This window comes from Crotalus tigris, unplaced genomic scaffold, assembly GCF_016545835.1.
Source record: "Crotalus tigris isolate CLP2741 ecotype Arizona unplaced genomic scaffold, ASM1654583v1 scf7180000018940.2059657, whole genome shotgun sequence".
NCBI classification, from domain to species: Eukaryota; Metazoa; Chordata; class Lepidosauria; order Squamata; family Viperidae; genus Crotalus; species Crotalus tigris.
Genome location: NW_024097284.1, coordinates 768493 through 783480, shown reverse-complemented (window position 1 = coordinate 783480; position 14988 = coordinate 768493). Strand labels below are relative to the sequence as shown.

At 39.6% G+C, this 14988-nt stretch overlaps 1 protein-coding gene across 3 annotated transcripts in view; it reads left to right on the top strand.

Moving 5' to 3' along the window:
* The first annotated feature begins 3 nt into the window (after nt 1-3).
* PEX1 (peroxisomal biogenesis factor 1) overlaps nt 4-14988 on the top strand; it is a 44978-nt gene continuing 29993 nt past the window's right edge. For 2 of the 3 annotated variants that reach the window (XR_005558464.1, XM_039357686.1), the window contains exons 1-11: nt 4-283; nt 1747-1890; nt 4690-4773; nt 4947-5061; nt 5148-5911; nt 6883-7002; nt 8959-9076; nt 9769-9875; nt 13193-13287; nt 13523-13655; nt 14640-14736. Coding sequence is in view for 2 of the 3 variants with exons in the window: in XM_039357686.1 (XP_039213620.1) it covers nt 149-283; nt 1747-1890; nt 4690-4773; nt 4947-5061; nt 5148-5911; nt 6883-7002; nt 8959-9076; nt 9769-9875; nt 13193-13287; nt 13523-13655; nt 14640-14736 (1912 nt within the window). In the remaining variant the exon portion in view is untranslated. The remainder of the gene's footprint in view (nt 284-1746; nt 1891-4689; nt 4774-4946; nt 5062-5147; nt 5912-6882; nt 7003-8958; nt 9077-9768; nt 9876-13192; nt 13288-13522; nt 13656-14639; nt 14737-14988) is intronic. The other variant, XM_039357687.1, reaches the window with a different exon arrangement.

Below are 14988 nucleotides of genomic sequence, written 5' to 3'. Positions count from 1 at the left end.
AACGTCCAACGACATTACGCTACTCCAAAAACGGCACGATACGGTGCCGGAAACCGGAACAATAGTTCTGCCAGTCTGATGACGGTCAAGAGTCGCGACGTTTTGTGGTTTTTGTCTTAAGGTGTCCGATTCTGGTACCTGGCCTTGGATGGCCGGAGGTTCGGCTGCCATGTTGGGGCCGGGAGGATTCGGAGTAGCCGCGGCGAGCGTCTCTTTGAGCGGAGTCAAGAACTGCTTTCTGCACTTGCCGCCTGGGCTGGTTTCCTATCTCCGACTGCAGCAGGTACAGGAATTCAGGAAGGCGGACATCAACCTCCATTCCGGGATCGCGCCTCTTTCACGGCGCCTCGTACTCGTTTTATGCTCCATGATTACTGAGGGCGAAGTGTTCGTTCACAGTTACAGCATACTTTTCTTAGTAACATCATTCTGTATTCAAGTATGGGGCTGTTAGCACTTTAGACGAGCCACCGAAGGGGGCTCTTGCCTGGCTAGGGACCTTGGAGGTCTTTTCATCCAGCCCCCTGCTCTAGCAGGAGACCCTTATCCTCTTCATTAGCTGTGCTAAGTAAAAACAGTTATTCACTCGAGACGAAAAGGATATTTGCAGTAGAGGTGCCTGTGGAGGTTTCTTGGCAACACTACAGGAATGATATGTTATTGTCTTTTTCTGAGGATGTTCAATATCACCTGACATAGGATATCTTGGTGCTGTCCCTGATCTTGTTAGTCATTGTGTTTTCGAAATTTGTCAATAGTAGGTGCTGCTGCCCACTGGGGATTACTTGCATATGACATCAAATATTATGAAATTGCTATATTTTTCAAGCATTGCAGTATTGAGAATAATCTGAAATTAATTGTAACTTTCTGCAGCTATTAAATTAATAGGAGTTTTAAATCTGATATAGTTAAATCTGATTTTTTTTTCTGTAAGGCCTGTGGATTTTTTTTCTCATTGTGATGAACACTGTTAAAAATGTATTTTTTTATCATTTGGAAAAATGCCTTATAACATCCAGGAGATGGTATCTTAGTGCAGTGTAATAATTAAGGACTGTGAGGGATGAGTTCTGTATTAACTTTGCAAATACTCTGAAAACAAAGAGCTAAAGCTGAAATTAACAAATTCCAGGCTATCAAACTATTAACTCTCTGATTCAACCCCACCCTAATTCAGTGCTGGCCGGTCTTTAGACCTTTCTCCTTACTCCTTTCCAGATTACTGACAACTGGAACTGGTCTTATAAAGGCTGAATCTAGCAAAGCTAAAAAAAAAAGCCTAAAAGTTTGAGTTATCTATTTAAAAGCCGGGATAAAATACTACTACTACTACGTGGGTTCAGGTCTTATGGTATTTTAAGATCCAAATCAACAAGCATCTTGTCGATAGATGCCTGATACAATAGTTATTGGGGGGAAAAGTTTGATTCTTTGATGTTGCTGTAGTAGGTGATGCTAAGATTGAGAAAAAAATAGGAAAAAATTAAAATCTGTGATTTACAGATCAAATTTGAATACCTATGGAAAAAATATTTTGTTATACCAATTTGATTGGAGCCCTCAGATTGATACCCAAAGGACTTCCTCAATTTCTGGAAATCCTGAATTTATTAGATCTGAACAGTCTAATTTTATAAAAATCCCCACTCTTGCTTGGGCCTTGTCTATATGTATTTATCTGTCCACTTACATGAAATATCCCCTGTTCGTTTAATATAACTTTGTTCTCTTTGAAATTCATAGGATCAAGTTGTGAAAGCTTCTTGGGGCAATCAACCAGTATTCTTGGGTTGGATGGAAATCAAACATTATCGTCAAAGAGAGGAAAACATTGTTGAAATAAACAGACAATTAGCAGAAAAGCTTGGCATCAAAGATGGACAACAGGTTTGAAATGCAATCTTCTATTTGTACACTTAGAGTAGGATATGAAGTTAATACATATGGACTGTATCAGTTTCTAGTTTCAAAATCTGGCTTCTTATTAAATTATCAAATTGTCTACAAGTTATGCTTAATAAAATACCGAGGTCCAGGCAAACATAGTTCAAATGACATAGCTAACTTTTGAAATGATTGTTGTATACATTCACTATTAATTCATTTGCTTTGCACCTGGAAAACAGATACACATCAAGTGCTTTTCTTATAGGATATGCAGACACTGTGCACAAACAAAGAACTGCACACAACAAAGAATATTGCTTGAAAGAAACATGCAGAAATAGTACAGGTAGTCCTCAACTGTAGACTGTAATGGAGCTTGTCCATTACATTCAGAAATCATGATGGCCATTAAATGAAGTGTCCATGTGATCGCTTCATTTACAGAGCCCTGTTCTTTCTTTTTTCCAGTGCAGCCATTAAATGAATAAACAGATTGTTAAGTGAAGCACAGAGTCCCTCAGACCTAGCACAGGCCTCCTAGGTCTGGGGCTCCTAAAATTCTCCCATCTCCTGAGGCCACTTCCCATCCCTTGGAATCCCTGCAGGATTTATATCTACTTAATGCCCCACCATGTCCCACACCCTTGTCATCCCATGTCATCCATTGTGCACTTACCTTTCAAAGATCACTGGAACTTGGGTTAGGAAGAGGAAGAAGGGTAGGCCGCTTTGTTCCTGGCCATGTGGCGCAATCCTGAAAGCTGACATTTGGGGCTAGCCACATTAAATTGTGGGTGCTCTGAAAATGATGGTTGCTTCTGGGATCAGCCTAGGAATGGAGTGGTTTGCCCTCCTTCTTTAACATGAGATCTAGATTGTTCTGATGGCCAGGGAACTTCCCAGAATTTGCATTAGGGAAGCAGAGCAGGCCTCTTCATTCAAAATACAGAATAACAGAGTTGGAAGGAAACTTCTTCTAGTCCATCCCCCTCAAGCAGGAAACTCTGTAATGTTTCAGACAAATAGTTGTTCAATCTCTTCTTAAAAACGTCCAGTATTGGAGCACCCACAACGTCTGGAAGCAAGTCATTTGAGAAATGGTTCTAACTCTCGGAAAATTTTCCTTAGTTCTAGCTTGGTTCTTTTTGGATTAATTTCCATTCATTGCTTCTTGTCCTGCCTTCAAGTGCTTTGGATAATAGATTGACCCCCTCTCCTTTGTGGCAACCCCTTATATAGTGGAATACTGCTATCATGTCATTCCTAGTCCTTCTTTTCATTAAACTAGACATACCCAATTCCTGCAATTGTTCTTCATATGTTTTAGTTTTCAGTCCCCTAATCATCTTTGTTGTTCTTCTTTGCACTCTTTCTAGAGTCTCAACATCTTTTTTATATCGTGGCAACCAGAACTGGATGCAGTATTCCAAGTGTGGCCTTACCAAGTCATTATAAAGTGGCATTAGCACTTGATGTGATCTTGATTCTATCTGCTAATGCAGCCTAGGATTGGGCAATGTGGCTTGAACCCAGAAGTGGATGCTATTTTCTGGTCAGCCTTATTGAATTGTGGTCAGCTCTATAAATAATAACTACTTCTGGGATCACACCCAGGTGCAAAGAGCTTTGCTCTGTTTCTCTAATTCAAGTTATAGAAAGCCCTGTGTTGTGTCAGAGCTCATGTTAAGCAAGCAGAAGTCTATTCGTTCTTGGGCCATGTGGCATAATCCCAAAACTCCCCATCATTTTTAGGGTAGCCACAATTCAATGCAACTGACCAGAAAACAGTGGCTATTTCTGGGATCTCACCACGCAAGCCAGGAATGGAGTAGCCTCCCTCCTTTCCTAGCCCAAGCTCTGGAGATTTTCAAAAGGTAAATGAAGAGAGTGTGGGACCTGATGGGATAGGAAGCAGGCCCACCGAGACCCAGGGTAGGGAGGGAGAGGAAATAAGCAGGGGGACTACTGCAGTGTCCCAATAGTCGGTCATAAGAATGAATGACTGGGGGATGCAGCAGCAGCTGTAACTTCGGAACTGGAATGTAAGTAGCTTTTGGAGGGTCTGCTGTAACTTTGAGCAGCCGCTAAGCAACCAGTCGTAAGTTAAGAACTAACTGTATGTTGAATTATTTTCAATGTATCACTTATACCTCACCAGTTTTGTGACCCCCTAGATGAGATCTTAACTCACCCTTTTGACTTTCTGAAAGAGCTTGAAGACCTGCCTCTGCCACCTGCCCTGGTTCCCCAGTGGGGGCATGTCATTCCGGAGATGGTTAATGGACTAAGATCCCAAACTCCTCCTCATTGCATCTAGCTCCCTTCCTTCCCATCTTTGTCATTTTCTAAATCAATTTTAGTGTTAATATTTACTGTTTTAATCTTTTATATTAGTAAACCACCTACAGTTGCCTCTACATAAGATGGGTGGCATTTAAGTTTAATAAATAAAATAAAATATTAGAATATTTTTGCTTAGGATTCAGTGAGTCAATCAGTGGAACAATAAATAAAAGTTTGCATGTACTAATATTGTTGCCAAACTGTTTAGTTTTTGTTACTGTCAGAATTGAATAAAATACCATTTATTTATTTGAGGATGCCAAAAACTTTTACATTGCCAAAGGGAATAAATAACACTAATTATATGGCCAAAATATAGTTTGAAAATATATATTGTCAGTACAGATCAGTAACCATGTGATTCTTATATCAGATTTTCTTTTCTCATTTAGAATTATTTTCAGTGGTCTGTGTGAAAATTTTGAAATTAACTTAATTAGATTTCTTATCTGCCAGGTATTCCTTGAACCCTGTTCTCAGGTTTTGTCCTGTCAGCAAGTAGAAGTAGAACCAATTTCAGCAGATGATTGGGAAATACTGGTAATTAAAGAGGTTTTTTTTACATAATACTTATATTTTTTCCCCTCTTATCTGTTTCACATTAACTAAACATGCATTTTTATTTGATAAGGCCATTTTTGTGTATACATTTGTTTGCAATCTTCTCAACCAAGATCAGATTTTTTTTTTAACACTCTGTAAAATGATTATAGGAGCTGCATGCATTGTCCCTCGAAAGGCATCTTCTTGATCAAATTCGAATAGTATTTCCAAAAGGTGTCTTCCCAGTGTGGGTTGAGCAACATACTTGTATCTATATCCGAACTGGTAAGTGGTTATGCAAGACTTTATCAGAATTAGAGAGATAATTATAACTTAGGTGTATATATTAACATTTCCATTTTTTATTTTAGTTGCTCTAAAACCCCCAGCTCTTTATGGAAGACTTGAAGCTTGCACAGAGCTTCTTGTATCTCCTAAATTACGGCAGTGTGAAGACAGTTCTGCCATGTTGCCTTCCCTGAAAGATGACATTATGCAGGATGATGTCCCTGAAAGTGAATTAAAACCAAGGAAAAGAAATGAGGAATCACACTCCAAAGAAACAAATAGGCAATTTCAGCAAGATCAGCCAAATGCAAAGGGACCACTGAATGCAAATATTTTTCCAAACATTTGGAATTTACTTGGGAACATTTTTTTTTATAATTCCGAAAAGAAACACGAGCTTTCTGGTGGTATTGATGAAATGAACACTGCTAAAAATCATCTGTTAAATTTGATTCAGGTGGATTCTGTTTTTAGAGTATGTCAGAGGCAGCTTCCCAGCATGAAAAATATGCTGGAAACATGTACATTTCAGAAATATAACACTGTCTTTGTTTTTCCATGGAATGAGGTATTTCCTGTTTTAGAAGCTAATACTCAAGTTTCTTATGGGAAAATTAGTAAACTGCTTTCTCCAAAACAGCAGATGCAACAGTTAAAGTATCATCTAACATCAAATAAAGAGAAACACTTGTCTAATACAGAAGACCAAAAGCAATTTGCTTTGAGTAAGAGTCAAGAATCTAATGAGTTTTCTATTGTGCAAATAATATGGAATGGATTTGAGGATCTAAAGGATGCCATAATGTTCAATAACAATGTGGAACAACTGCATGTTGGAAGAATTTGGGTTAGTGAAATTTATGAAGGATACGGAAAAATCATTACATCAGACTCATTAGCATTTTAAATCAATTTTTGATGAGTTGTTGAATAACATTAGAGAATTAAAATATTTTACCTAAAAACCAAGCTGTATTAAATTGTGCTTATTCAGAATAATGTGCTTATGGTGACTGCTAGACAGCAATCTCCAAACTATAATACATAAGGTAGTGTTTTTGTATTTAGTGAGCATATATCCTAATCCAACTTTAAATAAAATAAATTCAAATAATTTCAATTTAAAAATACTAATTTAGTTTGCTTTATTTACTTCAAATATTTACATATCTTCCTAAATCAAGTTTATAAAGTGGATTAAAGTAGCAAAACAAAAATTAGTGTATTTTTCATTTGTTTTTCTTCACTTAGGCAACATTTATTTCTGCTGCAAAAATAGGGTTATAAGTTAATATTATTGCCATAAATAATGTGAGAGCCAGTTTGGTCTAGTGATTAAAGCACAAGGCTAGAAAAGCAGGAGGCTGTGAGTTCAAGTCTTACCTTAGCCATGAAAGCCAGATGGGTGAACTTGGACCAGTCATTCTCCCTCAACCCAATCTACCTCACAGGGTTGATGTTGAGAAAAAAGGAGGAAGCTGTGCTAGGATATGTTTGCGTTATTTGTGAAAATAATAAAGGGGATACAAATAATTAAACCAAAATCAACTCAATAAATGAAAAACAAAATGCAAGGAATCCCCTTTTTCCTTGAGAGAACTGAGAAAGCTGTTAACATTTTAATTACAATTATAGTCTTTGAATAGCTTTGAAATCTTAAATTGTCTTAATTTATTTTTTGTCAAATTTCTGCACCATCTCACCTAAGTGATTCTACACAAACTCTACTACTACACCAGTGACTGTATCTTATGAAATATTAAAGTTTTTCTATATTAGAGAAGGAATTGTTTACAAACTGTTTATTCTGCACTTCAGATACCTGAGTGGTTGAGAAAGAAGCTAGATATAGAAATGCATGCTGCTGTCAGAATCACGTCAATCAGTTCAGATCCTAAAATTCCAACCTCTCTTAGACTACAGCCTGAACGGATTTTGGTGAGTTTGACCTAATTACTTGATAAACTGCTTCCAGTATCTTATTGTCTACTTGCAGATTTCACTTCAACTCTCCTCACAGGCATATCTGTGCTCTTTTGGCTACCCTGAAAACAACACACCTTGGCAGCAGTGACAATGCCAGTGGTTCTGGGGCTGAAGTAGAAGCCTGGGACCTTCAGCAGCCGGCTGCTGCCGCCCCTAGGCCTCTATTGCAGCTCTAGCACCACCATTGCCACCAAGGAGTGTCACCTCAAGTCCTGCACCTGTAGCTAGCCACCTCAGCATTGCCTCATAAAACCTTCCAAAACATTGCAAAAAGTGCCTGCATGATTTGGAGAAAGGCACACAAAATTTGGAAAAACAGCATTCTCATGAGGTTTTGGAGGACCTCCAAAGCATCGTAAGAAGGGGACATGTGGCACTAGGGAGAAAAACTGTCATACCTAGGGTCAGGCCAGACATGCTTTATCCGCATTGGAAGACGATGGCAGAAGTCGTCATAGGGCAATGGAGCACAGGGCAGCAGGGGCAGCCGAGTCCTTGCACTGTGGAGATAGAGTGGCCAGGGCTTGAGTTAGCATGGGGCTTGAGGTAACACTACCTAGAGGTACTGGTGGCTGAGGTAGAGGCCCAGGCACCCAGTGGTGACTGCTGAAGGCCCTGGGCCTCTCCTTCAGCCCTAGTGCTGTTGCCAACACTATCACCAAAGAATGTCACTCTGCAGGGCAGCCAATAGATGGGGAGGAGGTGGGGGTGGGAGGAGTTGAAGCAACTCTGTGGTCATAAATGTGAGCAGACTGACAAGTGCCTGAATATTGATCACATGACTGTTGTATCAGTTGTAACTTTGAAGACTGGGCATCATTATGATTCATTCAGTGTTGCCATAACTTCAAACAGTCACTGAATAAATGATCATTAAATGAGGGCTACTTGTCACTATATTTTTCTATTAATTTCTGATACATTTATTCTTAGTTCAGATGTTTCATTGGTAGTTATATTTTTCTAGCAACCTCAGTCACATTCAGTCTCAAATTATTCAAAGATAATATCTTAATTATGAGCCATCATGTAAGTGTAATGGATTAAATCTCCCTAGAAGTTGTAATTTTTTTAATGAATTCTTTTTTCCAAAGTTTTTCCAAATGAGTATTTGTATATTATTATTTATACACTTGAATTTACTGAACAATCATAAACAAATGGCTTACACTCCAAAAGTGCTTCATGGGCACAGAAAGCTCTTGGCTTTCCAAAGATTCCTCAATTGCTATTTGTTTCTGCTTTCATCCTTCATGATCTATCTCACAAGTTGCCCACATTTCTCCAATTCTTACTAACAATTTTGTAGTGTGGTGAAGAGAGTTATGCTGATTATTTAAAAGGAGCATGGCAGGAATTCTGCCAATATAACTATGCTCCCAAATATTTAATTCAACAATGTTGGTAGAAACCAGTATGTTTACTTTAGTTCATATGCTGTATTTTATTTTTTTAGACTGTATTTCCCTACAATTCTGAGTAATATCCATTTGTTTAAAGCTATTAAGTCAATGTCCATTTTTGGGATCTACATTGCAATTGGTACCTTGGAAAAACCCAAGCGTTTTATATTCTTTAGTTTCCAAAACAAGCATTTAGAATAAAATTGATGGGATGCTTGGATTGATTGAGGGCTTACTCGCTGTTGATAGAAACATAATGCCAATATGCCCGAAATTGTCATTTGGTATAAAAGGCGTGAACCCTACCAAATTTATATACTTTTCCCCAAAAAAACATCACAGTTCCTTAGAAGATAACAAAAATTAGATCAACTTGTGGGATAGTGTTGTGATTACTGGTAACCCGTCAGCTAATAGGTAACAGAATGAAAAAAGCTCTTCATAAAAATCTTTTTTATTAGAAAAAATATTACTGAATTAAAGTCCTCACCCTTTTTCATTTTAGAATAAAGGAATAAGTGAAGAAGACATTAAAAATGCATTTAAGTTGTGGCTAGAGGATTACATTAGGCTTCCCTTGATCACAGCAGAAACAAGCTATCTACAATTAGCACTTAATTTTGGTAAGCAAAACTCAGCTACAATTGAATGTTGCAGGGTTTTTCCTATAAATCAGTTTTAAAAGATTTAGCCAATTACAATTGGATTTCCGTTAGTTTATCTACATCTAATATATTAGATTAATAATTAATTTTGCCATAAGTATTTTTTGATATTGCAAAGGAAATGGGTAATGTTTTATTTATTTGATAGTAGCACATCCAATCTGAGCTAACTATAAAGGACCTTTCCCTCTGCTCTGTTTAGTCCTTTAAAATTGTTTAGTTTTGTTTTTGTAAGTAATGAAAATGAACACTAAAAATAATATTCACCAGCGATCCCCAATCTTTTCAGCTTTGCAGACTGGGGGGGGGGGAGGGAATGGTTCCACCCGCTGTTCGCATAGGCAAAGCTCCATTTGCAGGTGTGACGGGCACATGCAACTGCCGCTCGCATAAATGGAGTTTTGCATGAATGTGCGTACCCACCCGCTGCTCACACAAGTGGAGCTGCATACACACATATGTTCATATGCACCATTTCCACAGCCCAGTTCCAAACGGGCCATGGATTGGTACTGGGCCGCGGCCTGGGGGTTGGGTATCCCTGATGACACAATGAAACTCATTGTCATACCAACTAGATTTACAAACTTAAAATATGTCATATTTTGTATTGAATAATAATCAGATTAATGCTTATTGTATTATGGAAGGCCTGGAAGACTTTGTCCTCAGTATAATCACTTCTGACACAGAAGAAGAGAAAGCTAAAAATGCTTTCATCCTGAGCCCTAGCTTGCTGCAGAAAGCAAATATACAAGTAAGTATAACTAATTTCAGACAGTTAATAATTTAAAATATTAATGCCACTTACTAAAGATTATTGTTTGTATCTGGTTTTCTTGATATTATCTTAATATAAACAATAAGAAAAATTAAGATGATAATAAATTTCACTATTTAGAAATTTGCAATAGATTATAATATTTGAAGAGAATTCTGGAGTGACCTCCTCATTGCAAAACAAGCTCTTATATTTGAATTTGCTGTTTCTGACTCCATAGTTCTGTAATTAGTAGCAGGTAAAATGTGATGTTTTAACCTGAAGAGTTGAAGTTTTGAAATACAAGGAAATGTGAACCTTATTTTGAATGCAGTATTGTAATTTGAGGTATGCACATCATTGTTTAAGTGCCTATTGTTATTTAAGTGCATCCGTCCATATAATCAAGAAACAAAATCATCCTGGGCAAACTGTGCTCCAGTTCTGAACTTCAGATCTCTTTTACAACGTGGGTAAGACCAACATTTTCAGTTCTTTTTTTAAATAAAGAACATTAAAGCATAATGTGTGTGAAGTCTTAGGGCTTAGTATTTCAGTTCTTAATACTTTCCTTAACTGAATCACTTTTTCTTACTTCATAGGAGTTAATAACAAAATGTATGCTTTATATCAGTGGTGGCGAACCTTTTAGAGACCGAGTGCCCAAACTGCAACCTGAAACCCACTTATACATCACCCGGTGCCGGGGGCATGGCCAAGTGGGTGTGGCCACCAAGTGGGTGCGGCCACCAAATGGGCGTGGCAAGAAAGACAGCCCCGGCCACCATTAATGCTGTGCCGCCGCTGCATGTATTTTAATGCATGTTTATCCTGCCTTTAAATGTGGGACCAAAATTTACAGAAAGTTAGTAAATAATAAATAAGAACAGGCTGCTTTCATTTGAATCATAGATTATAGTGGAGACCTGGAGGGATTTTCTTTCAGTGAAGATGAAAGAAAATATATGAAAGAGAGGGAATAAAAAGCAAAGCAGAAAGGAATAAAAAGAGTGAGAAATGGCATGGAGGTTATAGGTTTCGTGGATCAGAAATAAACAAAACAATTAAATCAGTTTTAAGAGAATAAATGGCAACAAATGGAAGATTCAAACTAGTTTTAAGGGAATAAAAGGAAATAAATGGAAGTATTAAACCACTTTAAACAATAAATGGAAGAATCAAAGCAGTTTATAAAAGGAAATAAATATCAGCAAACACGAATGCTTTAACCAAATTTTTGTAGCCCAGATGTGATAGCCTCCTCAGAGATTACATGCAGTTGTGCAGTTGTGCATTAGAATAGTGCAAAATGTTGGTTTCAAATAATTTTATTGTGCAATAAATGAATGAATAAATGAAGCAACTTTGATCAACCCCCCCCCCGACCTTCCCATTTGCTAACAAAGTTAATAGCACGTGGGAATCCACCCACCCTCCGCTATCAGGTTGGCTTCTCTTAACCTGCCTAACCCACAGTCAAAAGCTGCAGCGGCTCCTCCTCCTTCCTCCTTCCTCCTTCCCCGCCTCAACCAGGAGGAGGTAGGCAGCGCTTGGCACCGGAGCCTTGGCTAAGCTGACAGCTCTACTTCGCTGGAAGCAAAAGCATGGTAAAATAAGTGGGCTTGACCTCTCTAGGCACCAGGCTCCACGGCAACGTAGCTCTGCCCCTTCTCTGGCTTTGGGGGTCTCTTGCTGAAGAGAGAGACAGAAGCAGTGGATAGGCGACTGGCTCGCTTATCAGAAGAGGACGGACGGACGGACGGCAGGCAGCCAGCCCGGCTCACCTGGGCTGTCGCGTGTTGCCTGCAACATTCAGAAAGCTCTTCTTCCCCCGCACGTGCCGCTTCTCCTTACTCCCTGCGCGGCTGAGGATGTGAGACTCCCGCCTGGTTGGCTGCCTGGCTCCGGTTTCCTTGTTTGCCGCGACCCCTCGCCCCAGCCCGCCATGCCAGCTGCTGGGCTGGGCGGGGGGTTGCTGAACCCTTTGCATGGGGTGGCCACCGCCGCTTCCAGCCTTGGTCTGTCTCCGCTGCTACGCCTGCTGCCGGGAAAAATGCCCCGGCAGGAGCTGCCTTTGCCCGAAGGCTGGGAGGAAGCTCGCAACTACAACATCGACCACACCACCAAAACCACCAGTGGGTTGACCAGCGGGACAGGTGAGGAAGGACAGACCGGAGGAGGCCGACCAGTCAGCTGGGGAGGAGCCTGCACTCTAAGGGCGACAGGTGCCTGGAGCAGGTTGTGCCTTGGTAGGGATAGGAAGGGAAGAATTTGGCCGCGGAAAGTACGTGGGCCCGGGAACGCGTGTGCATATTTGTCTGCTCATCAGGTCGCTCTCTCCCTCCCCCTAGTATTGTTCCTGGCAGGTCAGGATGGTTTGAGAGCAATCTCTGAAGATTTGGGCCAGTATTAGGCAGGCGGAGAGCGTGCGGGGCGGGCTGCACGAGGGGAAGCTGGCTGCAAATTTATGGGAAATGCCGGTGGCCGCGGGGTGTTTTCTAGCCGCTGGGCCGGGCTCTTTGGCCTCGGCTTTCCCCGGTGGCCCCCGGCTTGTCCGCTGCGATCAGTGGCAGGCGGAGAGGGCGCGGGGTGGGCTGAACGAGGGGAGGCTGTCTGCAAAATTATGAGAAGTGCTGGCGGCCGCGGGGTGTTTTTTAGCCACTGGTCCGGCTGCAAAATTGCAGGAAATGCGGGCAGGGTGTTCTGGGGCCGCTGGGGTGTCCGGTGCCAAGCAGAGGAAGCTCAGCGGCAGGCCAGAGACGAAACTTACCGCTTTTGCTTGTTCTCTCTCTTGCTTTCTGCCGCTTGTTGTCTGTCTCACTTTCTGCCACGTGCTCCGAAACCGAAACTTCCTTAGTTTATATAGAAAAATTTGCGTGTGCGCAAAGAGGAGGGAGGCAGGAACGGCTCTGCGTGCCACCTGTGGATGCGTGCCATAGGTTCGCCACCACGGCTTTATATCTTCCATTTTTATAGGTGCCTCCAAACAAAACTAAGCTCCAAAATTGGTCCTACCCACTTTGTGTTATTTTGATATCACTGATCACAAGCTCCCCATTAATTGTTCAAAAAACCATTTTTGAAATAAAAAATCTGCCTGTCCACAAAATAAGATGCCTGTTCTTATATTACGTGCTTCTAAACTTGGATAATTGCTATTTTTTATTTTTTTAATCGTATGTCATGACTTCTTCAGGATATTACTTCTGACTGATCAGAAATAAGCCTTATAGAACTTAATAGGACTTACATCAATATAAATGTGGCTTCTCCTTTATCACTTTTTCTGCCCTAACAGTATAATCTTTCTGCAGGTTTTGTTACATCCTATGCCTCCAGGATCCAGTGGTAGTAACTTCCAATATTGTTGTGAACAGCCTTTTCCATGGCTCAGTCTAAACTGCTTAGGGTGAGTCATTTTAATAACAACACAAAGGAAAGAAATGAATGATGAACAGATGAATTTTTAATATTCATTGTGCATTCATTGTACATAATGTTCACCATCTTCATTTTCAGAAACATCATAAGTGTAAGCATACCGTGTTGGATTGCTTTATACAGTATTCTGAAAACACTGGGCCTTTATTTGATACGTAACTTGATTAGGGTGAGATGGTAGTTCTCAATTTTGTTCTTTGCAGAGGAGTGGATAACATTGGATTATCATCTTTGAAACACATATCGCATAGCCTCTTGATACATCCCTTGTCTCAAAAACTAGCTCCCTTTTGTGCTGGACTATGCAGTGGGGGTAATCTAATTACTGGAGCAAAGGTAAATAGGCTTTCAATTTTCCTTTTAGCATGCAGGACATTTTCATTTTATTTATTTTGTCTTTTTATGTCAGGCAGTCATGAAATTATTTCAGTTTGCTTCTTCTAAAGGAGTATTTTATGCAGTTCTTTGACTTGCCTTCATGAGGACTCTTAAATATCAATGTATAACAAAGATATTTCTTTGCTGCATTTAGTATTATGCAGCCTTCTATATATGCCAATAAAGAATAGGGGAAAGTTTTAAAATCTCTTATAGAACCATGAAACAGGTAGTAAATATATAGATGATACTTGATCTTTCATAACCTGGGTTGTGTAAATTCTGCCTGTTCTCATGGATCTGAAATTTCATTGAATTCATATGATTCCAAGGTTTTCTTAGCAACCAGAATAGGTTTTACTGTGACACAGGGAATGCAAACATGAGGGGTTGAATTTGCATTACATAGAAATATAAAAACAGATCTTCTTAGTCCATAAAACAGTAGCTGATCTGGTTCCTTCAGATAAGGGAATGGCAAATAATAAGAAATTATAAGATAAACTAAGTTGAGCTTAGTTCGTACAGATAGATGCTCGGGTGTCAAGGGAGAATCCCACAACAGAGCACTCTGAAATCTCTTTGGAACAAAATAATCCCCATTTGACTAGTTGCCAGAGGCTTTAATTGGTAATAAACTGAGTAGTTACAGTCATTAATTTGATAAAAGCATTGATAGAAAGCATAGGAAAATAAAACAACTGAAATGATATATAATAACATAAGATATTTGAGTTCAATGCTGCCATTACTTAATCAAGCAGATATTTTGCAGGTGGCTGAAGGAATTATAGATTTCTGAACTTATTAAATTTACTCATTTTATCAGTTTATATTAAATTATTAGAATGTATTTTCTAAGAGAAAATTGCCAGTTATAACAAGACAGTAATTTCTATAATTTTCAGTATGAAGTAATTTCAACCCAATTTTCTTTTACAGGGAAGTGGCAAATCAACATTAGCAAAGGCCATTTGCAAAGAAGCATTTGATAAATTTGATACTCACTTGGAAGTGATTGATTGTAAAGCTTTAAGAGGTAAATGATTGCCTTTCTCTTTTCTGTATCTTTTTCAGTGATGGGATTTAGCCGGTTCGTACCGGTTCAGCAGAACCGTTACCTACTTTCTCTTGAGTTCAGCAAACCAATTGTTAAAATGGCACTTGAAAAAAGTGGACTTTGTGTGCGCATCTCTTTCGCACTCGCCCCACGTCCCCCATGCTCTCCACAGCATGCTGCAGCTGGCTCAAGGTGGCCAGCCAGGCACTGGCTTGAGGCAGCATGGCAATT